Genomic DNA, 19,879 nt, shown 5'->3' with positions numbered 1-19,879 from the left:
ATTCAAACTATAAAGAGGCTTCACTACCGCCCATAATTAAAAAGTAGAGAAAAAGTAAATCCACATAATGCCTGAACCATTCAAACAGCTGATAGAAAATCATCGGATTAATAAGTAATTCCCTTGAGTAAAAGGTAATTGTACAATGTGTTCTGTGAATAAACGCTTTGCTTTCCTCTCGTAATATCTCATTTTAATCAGTACCCACCTTCAATGGACCTAAGAATAGTAAAACTTGAAACTAGCAAAATGTTTGAATTCATAAAACATTCTAAATTCTCTTTGACGTCATAGAAAATTTTGTCCGGAGAAGTATATCGAACATTTCTGTATTTTCTAGAATTCATATATTGCATGTTCAGAAAGCTGAAACTATGTATAAAAGGCCCTCTTTTCCCAAGGAACGATTTTTGAGGTTTCGTTCATACCGATAAAAAGAAACATTACTTAGCACACAGTAAAACAAACTTTTTTCTAAGGTGCCTGAAACAGGAACCCGAAAAACACGTCCGGTTTCACTGATGAGTTTTATCAGGGAATCAGTGCTTGATTGACGAATATTCATATTGGTAATACAATTATGAGTATGCAAGATATCATTCTTGAATCAAATTATGATCTAGAAACATACCTTTTTCAATATATTGAGAAATCAAAAACTTTCACTGTTATGGAAAACGAATGACTGTCAAATCATCGAACTGGCAATCAAAGATTTGTGGAAGCCGAGAATATAGAAGACTGCCAGTCTTCCGCCATAAAGAAATAAAGGATTTCAACAAAAAATACGTATTCATGTTACGAAAAAATTTCTCAATTTTGTTCATTTCAGTACGAATGGTACAAACCTAAATATTCATTAGTCCGAAAACCGACTTAATTTTACGATATATTTGAGTCGAAAAGACAAACCTGACAACGGACTTGTACACATAGAACGACACATTTCTCTCAGAAAGCCGAGACTTATTGTTTATTATTGATTAAACATGTTTCAATGAGCATTAATAATTTTATCAAAGATACCTACTCGTCTATCACACTAGCAATAAGTGAAGACTGTAGATATAAATTTTGTCGGAAAACCTAAAACCTCTACTTACTACATCCGATAACTCTGTTTGAAATTTCGTTTGTATAGAATTATTGGCTGAAACGCAAGCCCGAATCAAAAGTTACACGATTCTTCAAAAGTATTAGAAATTAGAAGGAATAGAGAAACTTCAAAAACAATACAGAACAATTTGGAGTATTGCCCTATATGTAATATTTTCAAACACGATTTGTTCAAAGCAAAACCTCATAAACGAAAACCGTTTACAACTTGAAACAGATGCATTCAATGTACTTACCCGATCTCAATTCACGAGTACATAAAAGTAACTGTATAATAACTAACACTTCTCTTCTATTTTGCAACAATTGAATGACTAGAATGACTCAAACGAATTTAATGGAAAATGTCTTACACTGTCATTTTTCAAATTTCTATGGATCTAGACTTCCCCTACGAGCGGAATTATGTTCGAAGATACACATAATTTGGCTTATTTCAGTACGATTGGTACTAATAACCTTGATATTTCTGGCAAGTCTTAAAAAGATTTAATTTTTGAATCAAAGACAACGTTACAACGGATTTCTACACAATGAACAACACTCAGAAAGCGGAAACATTGTTGATCCAACAATGAGCATGAGCATTATTGATGCTCAAAAATGCTCAGCTTTTCTGGTGGCAATGATTGTAGATATACTTTTTGTCACAACACCTCTACTAATTATGTATATTCAACTCAGTTTACAACTTCATTCAGTCACAATTTGCTGCAAAGCAAGCACGAATAAAAAGCAACAAGAATCAGAACCTCATTCTTGAGGCGGTAATTGTTTATAAGTTGAATCGAACGTAATCAATGCACTTACCTAATTTCGAATCGTAAATACATAAAAAATTCCTCTGGATAACCAACACTAACTTTTATTTCGCAACAATGAAATGACTAGTGATGATTAACATAATTTACCTACCGGTGAATGTCATATGCTGTCATTGTTTCGAAAATTTTCAAATTTCTATGGATCTGGATGACTCCTGTGCAAGCGGGATCATCCTCGTACGCTAAAGAAACTTCTTGGGTGCATTTAAGATTAGGGCAGTGGTCTTTGAATGCGTTATCTCAAAAATCAGACCAGTATTCTAACGCCCAGTTTCATTATCAAATTTGAAGTCCCATTGAGATTAAAGCTTCATTTTTATTACGGTTAAAGGAAGCTCTAAAATTGAAGGAACCTTAAATTTGATTATAAAACTGGATGTAAAAGCTTTTTTTTGTTTTTTTTTTATTTCGAACGGTAAAATCATATGGTTATTACCTGTTTTAATCAGCAATACACAGAATTGAGACAGACTGATTCTCACCTGAGAAAAAAGACCTCATAGATTTTGGCATGGCTTAACAAAATGCGTCTTCCAGATTATTCTTCTTATTCTTTTACCCAAAGCTCTTCGACGGTCAAGGATTCTGGAATTATGGGTTATGGAATTTTGGCAAATCTTCAACATCCAAAACTTTTTCAAATTCTAGTAGAACCAAAATAAAGTACATAGAATAAAAATTCTACTAGAATTCGAATAGTAACCAGCGAATGTGAAGGCTAGGAAGATATAGTAGCTATATTGCACATGAGATATTTTATTATATTCATAACTACTACAGAATTTTTGGAATATGAAGATTCAATACCATGTAACAATAATATTCAACAACATTAATTGAGAAAATTTTAGGCCTTATTCAACAACCATGTGTACATTTTGCACTTATACAAATCCATTTCTACTACACTCATCATTCCTACTTATTTTCTCATTGTACAATATTCAAGATGTAGTAAGACTACTAACAATTGTCTCAGAATAAAAACAGACAAAATATCCAAATTTTCCATTCACAAAAAATTCATTTCATCAACGCAATTTTACAATAGAAACTCGTAGGTACTAGTTATTATCGAATTACTACATCAACATTGCTATTGTAAATTGCTTGAGGGTTTCAATTTTCAAGATATGAGGATTTTATATTGATCACTTACAATCAAGACTTTCTTTAATTAAAACAATATCAATCAATGGGTGTAAACATTCATTCCAAAGCACCAAATTAAAAACATTATAAACCACATCACTATCTCTTGAATATTAATCCAAATCTGTTTTGATAGACCTCGAGTGAAATAGAAATCCAAATTGGGGATTATTATATAACAAGGTTAAGAATTGGGTTGCATTATTACAAAATACAAAAAATTCAATTCAACCTCGATAATAACTTCATAGTATATATCTCACATAAAAATGTATCGATCACATAGATAATTTATAGCATGTGTAATTTCATATTGGAGACAACATTGATAAAAACACTGATTCCAACGATTAATCGGTTCAAATGAACCGAAATCAGGTTTAAAGAGATGAATTGACTTTCAATAAAATTTCAGTTTTATAAAGAGATAAAGATTAACTGATTTTCTTACAGATATGAATATTCTCATATGGAGCTTTCTGTTTCCTTTGTGGAGAAATCGAAAGAAAATTCATTGTAGAGACCATGTAACATGTTTTAAACTATTATATTTTAAGACACCATTCCAGTCAAATCAATGCTGAAATCAGATATCTTATTTTCAACAAAACCGGATGAATTTAAACATCGAACACCTTGATTCAAGAATATAAAACTTTTGAGACGTTTGAAACAAAGAATAAAAAATCTATGATTTGATTTAAATTTTTCAATTAACCATGTAACATAATATATTTTCTTCTAACACTAGTGTTCCTCCTCAATGTTAAAAACTTATGATATTCAAACAGTGGACAGAAATCACAGACGATGTGAAATTTTTCAAAAATAAGACAATTTAATCAAGTTAATGATAGTGAAGATAAAAGATATCAGATACAAATCCCTTCGATGTTTTCTGTACAGATTTTATCAATGTTCCATATAATTCTGATGAGTGAAGTTGTAACTAACTGATATTATATTAATGTTAACATCAGGAATACTGATTTCATGAACACTGCTCTTTTCCATAAATCCTTTGATAATATTTAACAGTTAAAAAGGGATGCTAAGATGTGCGTGATTCCCGATATTTATTAACAGAATGAACTGCCCTATTTTGCTTAATTTCAACTATTTCAAACATTGAAAGAGTGTATTAATTTTATTCAATGTCCTCATTAATATTTATGAGAGAGTATTTATAAGGTGCTATTTCTATTTGATATTTTGTTCAACATTGCAAGTCCATTCTATTTTTTCCGTATAGATATTTTGCATCACAATTTTAATTTCCACATCATTATTGTAATTTTTGGTCATTTGTTGTAGTGAAACCTGAACTTACTCGAAATGAAAAACATTTTTCGAAGTACCCAATTTTTCGTTTCCAAAATTCGCAGAATCATCTTCTTTGACTTATTTCTTTCTTGAGATCGCCCTCTTGTGGGAGGCAAATCAATTAATTATCATGTTGCTCACTGCTTGTTTCAGTTTTTCGAGAAATATCGAAATAACAATTCAACAAGTCAATCTCAGTAGTTTGCTTAACACAAAAACTCACTTCCTAACTTATAGATATCTAACTACACTCTCCTTCTAATACTTCAAAGAATTCAATATATTTAATGATTTCAAAGTGAAATGATTAAATTTAGAATAATTCATGATCTAATGGCTTTTTATTCAACCTGTACTCAAAGTATAGTTGTTGAATATACAGTTTTTAGACGTGAAATTTGAGGACATAATCATATGTATAATTTAGAATATCAGCCTCTCAGGTTAATTTTATCACTGGAAACTTCATTTATTGGTTGTATAAATATCGATTTGAAAAAAGATTAACAATAATTGCCAGTAAACAGACTGAGAAATATGGTATCAAGGATGAAACACTTCATGTGAAACTTCTTCAAATGTATAGATGGACTATATACATTTTTTTTTCAAGGATTCGTACTTCTGTCGAAATAAATGCTACTACTGAAACGAGAATTTTCAAAGCTAGCAATCTAGGACAACGTTTTGACAAAAATTCCTACACACTAAAAGTGATTTGTACTTCATAAATGGTAAAAATGAAGAAACCGATTATTCACAAACAGACGCAAGAATATCTTGCAATTATAAAAAACCTTCTGTAAAATAAATTGAAATAATTATGCTTTGACTATGTAAAAATTACATTAAAATAATAAATAATTCGAAGTGATAAAGATGATTATTTACAAAGATTCATTAAATCTGAAAAAAATTGATTTGATCAGAAGGTTTTTTCAGCATTCAAAAAATACTTAAGAAATATGGATCTCGCAAAAAGCATTTTTATAGCTACTTCATTTCATGGTTCGTATGTACATCTATCTTGATGTTTGTTTTATCCTTATGGAGAATTTTGCAATTGTAGTCGAGTTTTTGTAACTGGAAAGCACTGATAACCTTCACCAATTTATAAAACAAGTAGAAAATTTTATCGAATTAAACGCTTATTTCGAATAACTATGTTGTGCCCATTTGCTGACGTTGGGTGGATTCCTGCTGTCTCTGTTTGAAAAGGAGCGTCTCTTCGAAAATCAACGTCTTCAGAACGTCTTTTGGAAGATCGTCCAATTCTGTGTCGAACCTGAAGGGCTTCTCGGCAACCGGCTAAGAGGAACAAATAACTTCGATTTTTTGAAACTGAATTAATATTTCCAACAAGGAACTTATTTTTTCGACATTTATGTTTCAGGATCCTAAACTTTGAGCCATCTACTCGAAATTAGAGACAATTCTTTCACCAATTGAAGAGACATTCAAAAATCAAGGGAAAATTAGGGGTAGTAAAAATTCAATTCGTTCAAGACTTACCTCATCGGCTGGATCGTAATACTGCTCTAGATACGGATGTGCCAAGGCGTCTTCAACCTCTATTCTCTTATGAGGATTGAAGGTCAGCATCTTGTCCAAGAGGTCCAGGGCTTTTGGGTCGGCGTTCGGATAGAGCTTAGCCCATGGTATTTTCGGTTTGTAAGGTAAATTTTGCAGATAGCCCTTGGCCTAAGAAAAGGAAAAGGGGAACAGATCCCTAGTTTTAAATGGGACCTCGTGATATATCTTCGATTTGTATTCAAGTATACCTTGATTTCTTCACTCGCAATTTTGATAATATGCAATCTCAGTTGAAAAATGAGGGGTTCAGAGCTGAAGTGAACCAAGTCCTTGCAGCCTAGTTTTGAGATGAATGGCTTAGAAGTTGTTTATCACCAATTAAGTTCAAAGTGACTTCTTTAGATGTAAGCATATGAATAATAAATAAAGAAGTCACTTTTGAATTAATTGGTGATAAACAAGTTCTAAGCCATTCATCTCAAAACCAGGCTGAATGGACTTGGTTCACTTCAGCTCCGAACCCCTCAAATATTGAATTGTGTGCCTTCAATAGGAAGTAATTACTGAAAATATTGAATGGAAAGTAATCGAACGAAATAAAACAATTCGAAAACCAGTATTGTCAAATGAAGTGGTTATATTTTGTTTGCCAACTCTAGAAGACATCTTGTTGTCTTTCATTATCTGTAGCCTTTGTTAACTACTGGTTGAACGAAAAAAGGGTTAATAAAAAGGACTTTTTTGAAGATATTTCATGAGAAGCAGTTCATTATCAAGTTTCCCATTGTGGGTATAAAAAGAAAGCGGTCTTTATTCTGTTTGGAAAAAAGCCAAGACAGTACTCACTTTCACATTAATGATACAATCGAGATCCTCCTGTGAAGGAGAACCAAGTATTCCTAATATGTGGTTCAGTTGATCTAAATAATGCTTTCCAGGAAATATTGGCTTGTTCGATAACATTTCTGCTAGAATACATCCCACTGACCATATATCGATGGACTTTGTGTAGCCCTAAAAAAGAGAAGAGCCTACTGAGTCTAATTATCGATAAAGCATACCTCAGTTGATTTGGACACATTGCAAGAAGAAGAGGGGAAGTGGAAAACCTTGTGGTCTAGGGAAAAAGAGCCAGAGGAAGGTCAGCAATGAAATTGATCGGTTTACCCTCTCGAGGGTAAAAGGACTGGGAAGGAGGTAGATGAAGAAGGAAATATTGTTGGTACAGATAATCCAAGGAAGACAGGTTTAATTGATGATATAAGCAAACAATTCCAAAAGAAAAACCATAGAAGAAATTTTTGGATAACCGGTCCTTCATTTACCTTGGAGTTGAGCATAATTTCAGGAGCTCTGTACCATCTGGTCGCGACGTATTCTGTCAGGAAACCAGTGTGGTCGTGATCGGGATCTGCCACTCTTGCTAAACCAAAATCACATATCTGCAATGAAAAAGAACGCCAGGTGAAGTTTCGTTTCAGCGTTTTTCGAAATAAGACACTTCTTCCGCATGCAAAGATCGCATTTCGGCAACAAAGCTTCTTTTTCTTTAGAAACCGAGTAACCCATCCGTGAATCTCACCAAGAAAGCCTATTGAAGTCCCCATTCCGCACGAAGAAAAGGTTTTCCAATAAATAAGTTATTAAGTTGGGCAAATCCCCGAGTAATCATCCACTCTTATTAAAAAAGTCGGTTATTTGGTTCCGGGATTTACGTGAAGCTTACGAAACTCGCAGCGGTGCTTCGATTTAATTTAATCCCGTGTCAACCCTTTGTGGGAGCTCATAATTAGGGCCAGTAAGGTCTACTGCTAGTGGTTTATCCCTGTATGGAATTCGACCTACAAAGTTCTAAGAAGAGTGCATTATTTTCGATATGGAACCTTTGTTAAGCTTGTTGAAATGTACAAATAGGGCGGTCAACCATCCGGATAACGAACGCGCCAAACGGCTCTTGGTTTTTCGAAGAATTTTTCACGTAGAAAATCATCAGTTCCAGTGAAATTCGCTCGATATCGACGAAAATCGACCTATCGGAATGGAACACTAGATTCCTTCTCGGAAAATACGGGAAACTAGAGGAGATTGCTCATCGCGACGAAACGGAGATGAAAGGTGAAAGTTTTCAGCCTTCCATAATGAAAAGCCTACTCGAAGTTCATTACATGGCACTTGAGAGCCGTTGATGGGCTATAAATAAAAATTGGATCGATGAAAGGGCCAGATACGGGATTAACTTCGGCCACCTATACCTTCACACCTAGGTGAGGCCATGCAGAATTGATTCATGCAAGCGTAATACTGCGCTTTTGTGGAATAACTACCCTCATTTCACGTAAAGAGTATTTTTGGAGACTTCGCATATTTGAAGTCTTATCCTAAGAGAAAATTGGAAATAATAAGGTTGCATTGATCATTTTTATGGTATTTTCTTGAATACATATTTTATACCATCTTTTTTTGAGTATATTCATTCATTCATTCATTGCAGGATCCCGTTGCCGGGAATAAATCTACAAAAAAACAAACAATCTGTACGATCTAACTTATAATCTTTTAGGGCTAATTGCGACTATGTGCCCTCCTGTGACTGAAGAGACCCAACCGTGACAAACAGATCCTTCCACACTCCGGGCATGGATAGTCACCAACCAGATCTGGCCGCCGCTGTATCCTTCTCGAGTCTCCATTATAACTGTGGACAAAAAACCTCCACTGTGACCTCTCTAACGCTAGTTGTTCCCAGTTATGATTGGCATTAACTGATTTTAGGGACTGATGGAGTATATCCTTAAACCGCTTATACTGGCCTCCTGGTTTTCGGACTCCCTCTTTGAATTCGCTCTACAGAGCTATCTTGGGGAGTCTTGTGTCTTACATCCTCAGAATGTGGCCGGTCCATATGAGTCGGGCCCTCGTTATTTGAGTCTCAATTGAGGGGTTCAGAGCTGAAGTGAACCAAGTCCATGCAGCCTAGTTTTGAGATTAATGGCTCAGAAGTTGTTTATCACCAATTAATTCGAAAGTGACTTCTTTAGATTTTAAAAGGTTAGAATGTAAGCATATACTTACATAAGAATAATTATAAATGAAGAAGTCACTTTTGAATTAATTGGTGATAAACAACTTCTAAGCCATTCATCTCAAAATTAGGCTGCATGGACTTGGTTCACTTCAGCTCTGAACCCCTCAATTGTTGTACAACTCGCGCGTTGCAAGACTTCTGCATTCGAAACTTTGTGGAACCATCTGATGTGCATTATTTGTCTTAGATGACGTTGTTGCGTTTGTTCAAGCTGTTAAGATGTCGCCTGTAGGGCGTCCAGCTTTCGCTTCCGTAAAAAAGCGTTGGGAGGACAACTGCCTTGTAAACAGCTGTCTTGGTCTTCAGATTGAGGTCGTGATTTTGAAACACTCTGTCCTTTAGCTTCCAGAATGCCCGTGATGCCGACTTGATACTGTTGTTTATATACCAGCCTCTGGGATGTTCCAACAGCATATCGCGAATAATGTACCTTCAATATTGTTCATACTTGCTTATGGATGACTCCTTCAAAATCCATTTAAACAGCTGAGTTTATATTTTTACGATTACCATTTGGATTAAATGAACTACGGGGCTGTATTTTATACACAACCACCTTTAAATATTCAAAGAGGAAAAAATCTAAAGGTGTCAACTCCAGGAAGCTTGGTGGCCATTCAATCGGCCCTGCTCTACCAATCCAATTCACTTAGGAATGATCAACGAGCCATTTCCTTCGCTTATCTGTTGAAAATTTTCTCGTCTTTCCAGTTTAGGCATGATAATCATATAGGAACACCCTGTACACACCAACCACCTACGTTTTACCATGATTACATCCGGTAATGACCGGAAAAACGTTTTTTAGCCCCGTTACCCAAAACCGAGCTCATCTTCACACCAACCCGACGAAGCTCGAAATTAAAACTTGAAATTGCCACTTGATTTGGTCGGAATTTCCATCAAGTCCTCATCTGAGAATATCGGCGTGAGAATGGTGCGACTCTAATTCGAAACTTTTCCAATTAATTGAGATTCGAAACGTGCCGAGTTTGAAAATAGACCATTATTGATGAATTAAATGATGCCCGAGCAATCCGTAGACTATATTATAAATCTACGTCAATTCGCGGCGGAAATAACGTGTGGGAGGTTTTTTTGTGTGTCGGTATCGATGTCTCTTCGACTGGGCTCAGAGGGAACATCAGAGAGGCCGATTTCGTCAACGAGGTAATGATGATACCCACGTTTTTCCGAGTACCTTGTTGCTGCCGTTTGATGCCATGGTTATCGATTGCGTTAGTGGGGAAATATCTTGTTTCATGAAAGGAATTCAAACCTTATTTTCCTCCCAGTCTCTTTGCGAATCCACGATTTTTCTGCTTATGTTACAGCTCAAACTCCGAAAGTTTCAGATCGAGACAGGTCTTGACTTTTCTTCTGCGCATGCTCAATTGGCGGGTTCTCAACGCGACATCTATTGCTAAACGCCATAAGCGGTACTATTAGAAGTGCCCACCACCACCACTGAATTCTGCAAGAATGTTTTCCGATGCCCATCCTTTGGGTAGATCAGTTGGCAGCTTAGAAAAATCTATGGTTGGTAGAATTCAATAATTTGGTTCGAAAATTTTTCATCCGTCATATCAACCGGTATTTCTATGAACCTGACTATGGAGAGTAGAGAGAAGGAGAACGATCGCCGTACTAAAAATGTGTCTCCAAAAACGGGGAAAATAGGTGTCGCTGCGATTACAACGGGTATCGATAAGGAGTGGGGATTCAAGCGTCAATTTGAAATGAACAGCCTTCATTTTATTTAAGGTTATGTGTCATCGTGGTTTTTCTGATGATTTTTCAAATACCTTTCTTCAAATCTATATTGAATATGAGTTCTCTGAATTATATGCAATAAAATGCAAGTCGAAATCAATGAAATTCAAAAGAAATCACTGATCAAAAAAATTGTACCTACTTTTGTTTATCATTGTTTATTGAAAGCAGCTATGTTAGTTGGTTTACTAATCTTCAAAATTATATAAATCCGTAGTGAGGAGCAGTACACATCAAGACAACAAAAGGTAGCAGTCTAAGATTTATCACTTAGGTATTAGAGTAGATTCTTTTGCCAATACTCAGCTGAGAACCGATATAAACCATATATTATGTTATGCCAACAAAATTCTTCAAGAATATTTACTTCTGAACCATGTAGTTTTATTGGTTAAATATTCTAATTCAGAAGAGTCAACTTCTCACGAGGGATGACAATTTCGATTTCGTTTATAATGAATCCATCATCTTTTTGATATCTTCATCGCAAAAGTGCTCTTGACACACAAATTGATTGGGAGTTGATTCTTGAGATAAGGTTTTTTCCAATTTTCTCTCAAAAATGCTCTCGGAAATTTTATCTCTTCTCCTTTTCTTTCCGATGCCAAAACACTCTTATACTAGCGCACGCTTCAACATTTCACCATGGTCATATGTTGTTCTCTTATCAAAAATCGACAATAATAATATTCCTATCATCTGTCACCAGGGAACCAGTTCACTCAGCCAACGAGCCAACTACAATTTGATTTGTGTAAACAAAATTTTGCACTCTCGTGATGGCCAGCGCGCCTGTTGGCAAAAGCATGAACTACTACTATTGGTACATATTTTAGGGGACAAAAAATCTGTGGTCTCAAAGCAGCGATCGTTCTCCTTCTCTCTACTCTCCATAAACCTGACGTTAAGACTTGTGAACATAGATTAGAGTTATCACCTTAATCTATGCTTGTAAAGTTCATCTGTGAATGTCTACTCCTCCGTGGAAAATAACACAGTTTCCAAGGTATCAACACGTAAATAAGAAAAACGGTCGACGTCATAATCTGATCTAGCACGGAATTCAATAAAACCCCCATAGATAACCCCGTCGATCGTGTAGCGGCAAAATCCCTGATTGGGGTTAGGTCTTGGACGAATGATTCAACCCCCGGCTAAAGCATGTTGTGATTAATGGTACGAGCTGATGTCTAAAGCTTCCTATTAATCAAATTCTGCGTTACGTCCTAGGCCTATGGACGTTGAAAAAGACGTCACTCATTTCATATTGATACTGTAAATCCTGCTTGGAAACTCGAGGATGATTCATTCCATCAATCCTCTTTGGATATGGGGGAAAACTTTTGACATTTATGTTGTCAGCCACTTCCTCTAACGATATATTCGAAATAATGACTCAAAAAACACGTACGATTTTTCTACTTTGCATAATTCTGAATGTTACAAAATTTTCACGAGGGAAAACAAAGCGGATAATAATTGAATCAACGTACAAACCGGCGTTTCCTCTGTATTAATTAAAACAGTGTACATATATCAATATTTTATTAGAGGGACTGGTCGGTGTTGGGTGACATCACCGAATAGGATGCGATATGATCGAAACAAACGTACCAAATTAAGCGACACAACACGACGAACAGACGTAACGAAATACGTCATCTATTCAAGAATTATTTTCGTGCGACCAAAAACAGAATTACAGAGAATCGTGCATTTATATTCGATCCATAATGGATCTCCACAATACTTGTTTATTCCGGAATTGACAGAAAGTATAAACAAATAATTCAAATGAACAACGTGCGATAGTGCACAGTTGAGAATAGATGGAGGCGCCACACATACACGGGGTGTCCCAAGGTGGATGGCCGATTAGACGTTTATAGAGAACTAATCACAATTTTGAACTGAATATTGGCGACTATGAACTTTCTACTCCAAAGACTTTCAGACCTCTGCAACTTCTAGTTATACCGGAAACAGCCTAGTTCCGTCTTATGAAAATGGGACACCCAGTATATCTTTGATTCGTTAGATAGCTGATTTAAGGGCAAATCTAACAGTATGCCACACGTTGGGTGAAATGGCAACGGTTTACGAGTTAATGGGAATTTAATGAAAAAGCTGGGGAAGTTTTTTAGGAAAAAACTTTGTCACCTTCAACTTTACCAATATGTAGTATTATAACACTATTTGCTGTTTGGATCGAAGATGTACAGAGTGTCTATGAAATGATCATAAAGTTGGGAGAATGGATTTGGTCAAAACTCAAGATTCTCATATTTCAACCTAATTTTTTTATTATTTCAATAGATTCTACGTTGAAAATACGACTGATTCCAACAATGCAAAAATAAACTTGGTGTGCCACTAAAATAAGAAAGTATTAGGCTGTTTCTGGAATAAACGGAAGTTGCAGAAGTCCCAAATATCCTAAGGCGAAAGTTCATAGTCGAAAATCCCAACATGTGGGACACCCTGTATAGGAACAATAATCAATTTAAATTTTCATCTAGCCTTTGTACACATTTCCTCTCCTTTTACAATATCGGCTATATGAAAATTCTGAATTTTTTTCTATTATCTCCGATCTTGGATCAGTTGCCATATCAGGTGCATATATCAAAAAACGTTGGAAGTGAAATACGATTAGAGAGTAAAACGCAAACTTTTAGAGCGACCAACGCAATGAGAGTGCAATCAACCATAAGAGATTGCGCGGTAAATGAATGAATTTGAGAGTCCTACCGAATTGTACCGTGCAAAAAGTTTTCAAATTATATTGTTCATCCTACATTTTCTCGTTACATCGCAGTAGACCTTTTTTACGAGCATCCAGAGCACTTATTTTTGGCCCTCCATCCACACTAATTAAACCCTCGTATTCCGAGAACTATTCGCTTTAGTACTCACGCATTGTCGTATAAATTATGGGATACATTAGAGGAAACACTTTTTTGTTACACCCTTTCAGGTCAAATTGAATTCGCAGCATAAGGACACTTCAGTTTCAACTTGCGGAAAAACCAATCATTAAAGTCGTTGAGGTGGATGAAACATGAGAAAATCGATTTTCATTCGTTGAAATTGGCTTCTTCTTCCAAAGTTTCTGTTTTGAAATCAGTTCCAACGAATCAGAACTGTTTTTTCATATAATCCGTCGATTTATTCTTATATAAGAGTTGATGAACATTGCATAGACTCACCTTCAAATCACAGGTAGTATTAAGGAGTAGATTACTAGGTTTAAGATCCCTATGTAGTACATTAGCCGAATGAATATACTTCAGTCCCCTCAAAATTTGATACAGGAAGTAACATATATGATCGTTGCTTAATCTCTGAAAAAAAATACAGCATTAGAAAACAGTTATACTCTTTCATAGGCTAAATTAACTGCTTATAGTTGAGGATATTCACTTTTTTCGCAAATGAATATTTTCTATATAATCTCAGCATTATTTAAGATGGAGAAAAAACTTTTGACGAGCAGTACATAGTATATTTTTCCATTTCCTCATATTTCTCGAACAAAGAATTACCAGCACTTAATAAATTCCTTGAAGAAAGGTCGAGTTTAACTCTTTACAGAAGTGCCATGAAAGTTCCTGCCTGCAGCATCAACTTAAGGGAAAACTCAATAAACATCAACTGCTTCCGACACATAGGTGCAATCCAGGATGAGAGAAAGCCAATTCTATTAACTCTATAAATACAGCCGCCCCGAACCTCCCCTACGTGTAGCGCACGGGCGAAGCTTTGAAATAGGAAACACGTAATTTGACATTAAGCAAGGATGTGTTTGGGATAAACCCATTAACGTAATGAAGACATTGTTAATGAGACCAAGCGCGAGATAACAGGTAGCGCCTGAGATTCCGTTAGCATGAAGGTGCTTTTCCAATTCAAATTGGAGCTTTTTTCAATACACCAGAAGGAATTCCGTTTTACCAGTGGCGGCTCGTGAATACTCATCATTGGCCGGTAGATTATTTGTGCAGTTTCCTTTGAACAGATTTTTTCGTAGCTAGAAACCCCCAAGTACGGCAAACGAAATTCTGTCGACCCTGTGTATTGAGCCAAATACATCGATATGATGGGAAGTAATTTTAAAGTTATTGAGTTATTAAAGTAGGTGTGAATTCGATGTATATTCACCAAATTCAGAAAACAACAGATAAATTCGAGTAGGATAGTCATTATCTACTATGTCAAATGGAAAATATCAGTTACTCAGCAAGGAAGAACCCATAAAATAATATAATCATAATCTGCAATCTTATTGATTTCATTATCTAGAAGAAAAGGTAGATTCAATAAGGAATTTGAATTATCTAATCGTATAACCGAATAGATGCCTGTGTTGAGATATTCGGCATGTTTTTCGCATAAATCCGAAACGTAATACGGAGTTTTTCGGTGTAAAACCAAATTTTTCCTCATGAAAATGAGTAATACTTATTGAAGCGTTATGAAATCCTGTTCCTTTATGGAATACAACGCGCTTCAAAGACCTTGTACGGTTAGATTCTCCAATCTTTCTAAGCTGACTCAGGTGAGAAGTTTGTTGTTTTTGATAACAAGGAAAATGGGGAGATAAACTGTCTGCTTCGGGCAACTTAGAGGAGTGCGCGTTCATGAATAAAAATGAACATTCCTGTTGGTAGAGTAGACGATGAAAAAATACCATTGACGCACATACGGACCACAAATATAATTATACACCCACAAGAAATGAGATTCTTGTAGATTATTTTAAATTAAACCATGGAGTGTCATGAGGACCATATTTTGTGTGTGTGTAACATGCGCCTCTCCACATGTTATGTACAGCAATACTTAAAATTTGATTAAAGTTCGAAAAGTTTTCTCCACTTCAATTTTTAAGCAGTATATTTCACTATGTAGTTCGGGATCCCACGATTCTAAATAGGGATTTACTCGAGCTTCGTGGAGACCTAGTGGATTTTGAACATTACATGATAGAAAGGTTCCATGATGTATGCACTTTCAGCGGTGGGAAAAGCGTCTGCAGGTTTTCAAAAATGTCCCCGCTATTAGGCTTCTTCCTGTAGGATTATCTAGAAGTCACTATCGCTCACATTAATCAAGACCTAAGCGATGAAAATTGAACCTCTCGGTCTAACGCAGCCCGGTAAAATAATGGAACAAATCAAGCGAATATTGTTCTTTCATTCGATAACGCTTCGGCAGCTTAGATTTCAGACAGGTAGAAAGGGGAAACCAGCCGCAAGAAGACTGGGAAAAGAGAAATACCGATCAAACGTGGGGCAATATCACCACTTTCAATTCTTTTGCGGATATATAATGGGGTATCCGACTGGATTCTGGGAGTTTGTCGTGATTGCGGAAGACGGATATAATTGGTTTTCGGGTGACAACGGCTGAAAATGCCGCCTTTTGTAGATTCAGTAAGAGCAGGAGCTCCATCATTGCGAAAATCATCCGGAAACTTGTTCACGCCTGGCCCACGAATGATTTCCCGAAAATTCCAATAATAAACCTTCGTAATTCGGCTCGAACAAAATTATATGACTTTTTGTGTAGATTTGAAACACTGAGAGGAAAAAATTTGAAAATTCACATAACTGTTCATTTTTTCCTAACGATAGCATATTGTATCCCGATCAGTAATAGACGAGATATTCTTACCTGCGTTTTGAGTAACTTATAGAGATCTGTTTCCATCAAACACTGAACTATGTACACATCCTTCATTGCATCTATCGTAACTGCTCTCAAGATATCCCGTATGTCGATAATCTGCAACAAAACGTATTTTGGGATGAGATTTTTGTCAATAGGTACGAGCCTACTTCAATTTCGAACAATAACAAAAATCTTGACTTGTTGAGCGAAGAAGATGTTTGAGCTCCTTTTTGTATTAGTTCATTTTTTACTCACATTCTCGTGTTTAAACCTCGTAAGTATCTTGATTTCCCTGAGTGTTCTCTGGCAATATGTTTGATGTTCGAAAGGAGATATCTTCTTGATTGCCACTTTAGTGTTAGTGACTGTATCGAGGGCGGATCTGTAAGAATAGAGTAAAATATGTTAAAACTTCCTCAAGACCGAACGGTTGGGCCGAGATGGATGAAATCTTGATATTTATCACAAGAAGAGTTGCTCTTTCAGAATATATATCACATTTAGATCAACGATTATTTTTCTGGGTAAAAACCTACTCGAAAGTTGACCTTCGAAAAATTCCCTAAAAGTTGGGGTCAGCTGAAATTTTGTCAAGACCAAACGGCTGCACTGAGGTGGATGAAATTTCGAGATTTATTACTAGAAGATTCGCCCTTTCAAAATATGAATCACATTTAGATCCACGATCATTTTTCTGGGAAAATTTGACCTTTGACCGAAAAATCCCCTAAAAGATGAGGTCGCTTTAAAATTCGTTAGGACCGATTTATTGCTAGAAGAGTTCCTCTTTGAGAACTTAGGAGAAATATTTTTTTCAATATCAAAAAATGAATTTATTATAGAATAAATTTAAAAGTAGTTTTCTTTCAAACATCTTATAGCTCATATAGCAATTTTGAAAATATACCCATTTTATATGAACAAGCACCTTATAGGATTCCAAAAATAAAACTTTTACTTAGCAATGCTCATTAGTGACACGAAGTTAGGTTAGGGACCAGTTGCAATTGCTACGATAAATCGACAAATCGGATTCGTCATTTTTAACGAATCGTCAAAAATGACAAATCGGATTCGTCATTTTTAACGAATCGTCAAAATTGACGATTCCGGCAAATATCGAATCGTTGCCGTCAACAGAAGATGATTCCGAAGGTATGACCGTGAAAATAATGAACAGAGAGGAATCATCCTGAAAAAGGTAGATCGCCTCGCAACCCGAAAGGAATCGATATTGGAACGCGATTCTTGTTAGAGTACCTCGCTTCCCATCCCCAAAGAATTGATCTAATTAGGCGCAAAACCCTTTTCATCGTGGAGTTTTCAGTTTATCCGATGCCACAATGGCAAACAATGAAATCGGAAGAATGCGACTCACGTTTCCAATCAATCGAATTGTTTTCGCATTCGACATCCATGATATCCATTGGGACTATAGTTTCATTATTCATTATTCCATTAATTGCCAAGATTGAATCGTTATGATTCGAGCTTTATGGTGAATTCGTTCGCTACACTGAAGCGACATATGGGACCGAATAATATGCAGAAATGCATGCGGGAATAACGATGATGCGGAAGATAAACAACCTATACAAGTGTAAAGCTCGAAAAAAGCAGAATCCGTGAAAAACATCCAATTCAGTATCAAGTAAAGTTGCTTATTTCTATTTGCATAATCCTTGAAAGGTACAGGGCCTCCGCCAGTATTAGTCCCGATCACAAATCAACAGTAAGTTGACAAAAATCTCAGATAATTAACATAAGTGATGAAAATAAAAATCATCAACTTTACAACAGACAAAAATTGGACTAACTTATCACATACATATCTCTTGGACAACATGAATTTTACTAGGATCCACTTTATCAAGCAAAGCTAATGAGAGTACAATGTAAATTCCAGTTACCCAGCTTACTTCAGAAACCGATAGCACCTTACTGATTGAGATTCAATAAAATTGCTTATGCTCAGTTATATTCTTTCCCCAACATTATTCCTAGCATAGCAAAAGAGTGTGAAAAAAGTTTCAACTATCTGAAGGATACACTACATTACACAGATACCTAATTCTATCAACATCAAAGTTAGAAATGCAACAGGTTATTTCATCAGAAATTGAATTGATTCATTTAATACACCTGTAATAATTCATTAAAGTCTTTTTCTAACTCATCCATTGTTGCACTTGATGTGTTTCAGCTAAAAAAATGGAAGATTATCCAAGATAATATTGAACACTTCGATAAACAGTGGCCATTCCTAGTATTTGGAGTTTTCTGTTCAACGAGTATCGTTACACAGGCTAATAATTGTGGGATTTAAAATTTTCCATCAGAAAGGATTTCAGAACATTTTTTATTTATATCTTCTAGTTCCTGTGGTAGTGGTTTCACATATTATTATCAACAAAATGAGGACCTTCAAAAAAAAAGATAAGGAATGAATCAAATGTCAAAATTCATCATCAAAATATAAAGGAGTATGTAAAACCCATACAAAAGAGATCTACTTTCTAAAAGATTAGGTAGGGTTTCCCTATTTGCTTCACCTCATTAAATTGACAATTATAAAAGGCATACTCGGAAAATTTCAACTGATGGACTAATGAAAGCTCAATGCCTAGTAAAAATACACTTATTGTCAAAAAACCGAACTTGTTTTTATTCGGTTGTTGGTAAATCATGAAAATACTGCAGTGAAATGTCATAACCTAATTTTTTAAGTGAATTTCAGGACTATTACAAAATGATTACCAACGAATTCCGGCTGTAGGCACCAAAAATATCTACCAGAGGCGGATAACCACGAAAATATAGTTCCTACTGAACCTTAATCATACATATTCGATTTTATCTTCTAGGGCGTGTAAGTAAACACAAAACAAAAATCATGAAACTGGATAAACAAACGAATATACTTACACGACCATTCCATAAGCGCCTTCGCCGATGTAAGTGAGGTTGGTATATCTAGGACCTACTTCAAAAACCTGGCCTCTCACTACTTCAGCATTTGGATTTGCATTTGAGGCACCTGTGGCTTCCGCCATTTTCACGATTTTCGCGAAAAGAAGGACTAACCTCAGGTATTGTAGGTCCAAACTAGAGAACTGGCAAACTCAAACTGGAAATAATGCAATAGCTGAAAGGAGCAGGAAGATGGAAAACGACAAGGATGGACAGATCCCAAAACGTTTGTGAAAATTCAAAAGAGAAACTGTTGTCACGTTCGTACATTCTACATCTTCATCATAAAATGGGGAAACGAAGCTTATTAGCTTAGTTTCAAAATATAGCATTTACATATTCATTTTTCTGTAAATAGTTTAAATACAAAGTACAACAATTTTATTCTTCATAGGCGGACAGGCGTCATCTTTCATTTAAAGAGTGTATT

At 35.6% G+C, this 19,879-nt stretch overlaps 1 protein-coding gene across 2 annotated transcripts; it reads right to left on the bottom strand.

The window, feature by feature from the left end:
- Window positions 1–2,680: 2,680 nt before the first annotated feature.
- Window positions 2,681–19,701, bottom strand: LOC123314242 (mitogen-activated protein kinase 1). Of its 2 annotated transcripts, none has more exons than XM_044899402.1 (8): window positions 19,405–19,701; window positions 16,735–16,861; window positions 16,483–16,593; window positions 14,016–14,150; window positions 7,274–7,390; window positions 6,795–6,962; window positions 5,928–6,116; window positions 2,681–5,723 (listed from the first exon to the last, which is right to left on the bottom strand). In XM_044899402.1, the coding sequence occupies exons 1-8, from the start codon at window positions 19,530–19,532 to the stop codon at window positions 5,577–5,579; spliced, it is 1,122 nt and encodes a 373-aa protein (XP_044755337.1). In that variant the 5' UTR covers window positions 19,533–19,701; the 3' UTR covers window positions 2,681–5,576. The 2 variants fall into 2 exon arrangements, with proteins under 2 accessions (XP_044755337.1, XP_044755338.1); XM_044899403.1 differs by lacking the exon at window positions 19,405–19,701 and adding an exon at window positions 19,237–19,255.
- Between the last annotated feature and the right edge of the window lie 178 nt (window positions 19,702–19,879).

Source organism: Coccinella septempunctata, chromosome 5 (genome assembly GCF_907165205.1).
Source record: "Coccinella septempunctata chromosome 5, icCocSept1.1, whole genome shotgun sequence".
Taxonomy (NCBI): Eukaryota; Metazoa; Arthropoda; class Insecta; order Coleoptera; family Coccinellidae; genus Coccinella; species Coccinella septempunctata.
The sequence above is the reverse complement of the archived record's forward strand: the minus strand, read 5'-3'. Positions and strand labels throughout refer to the sequence as shown.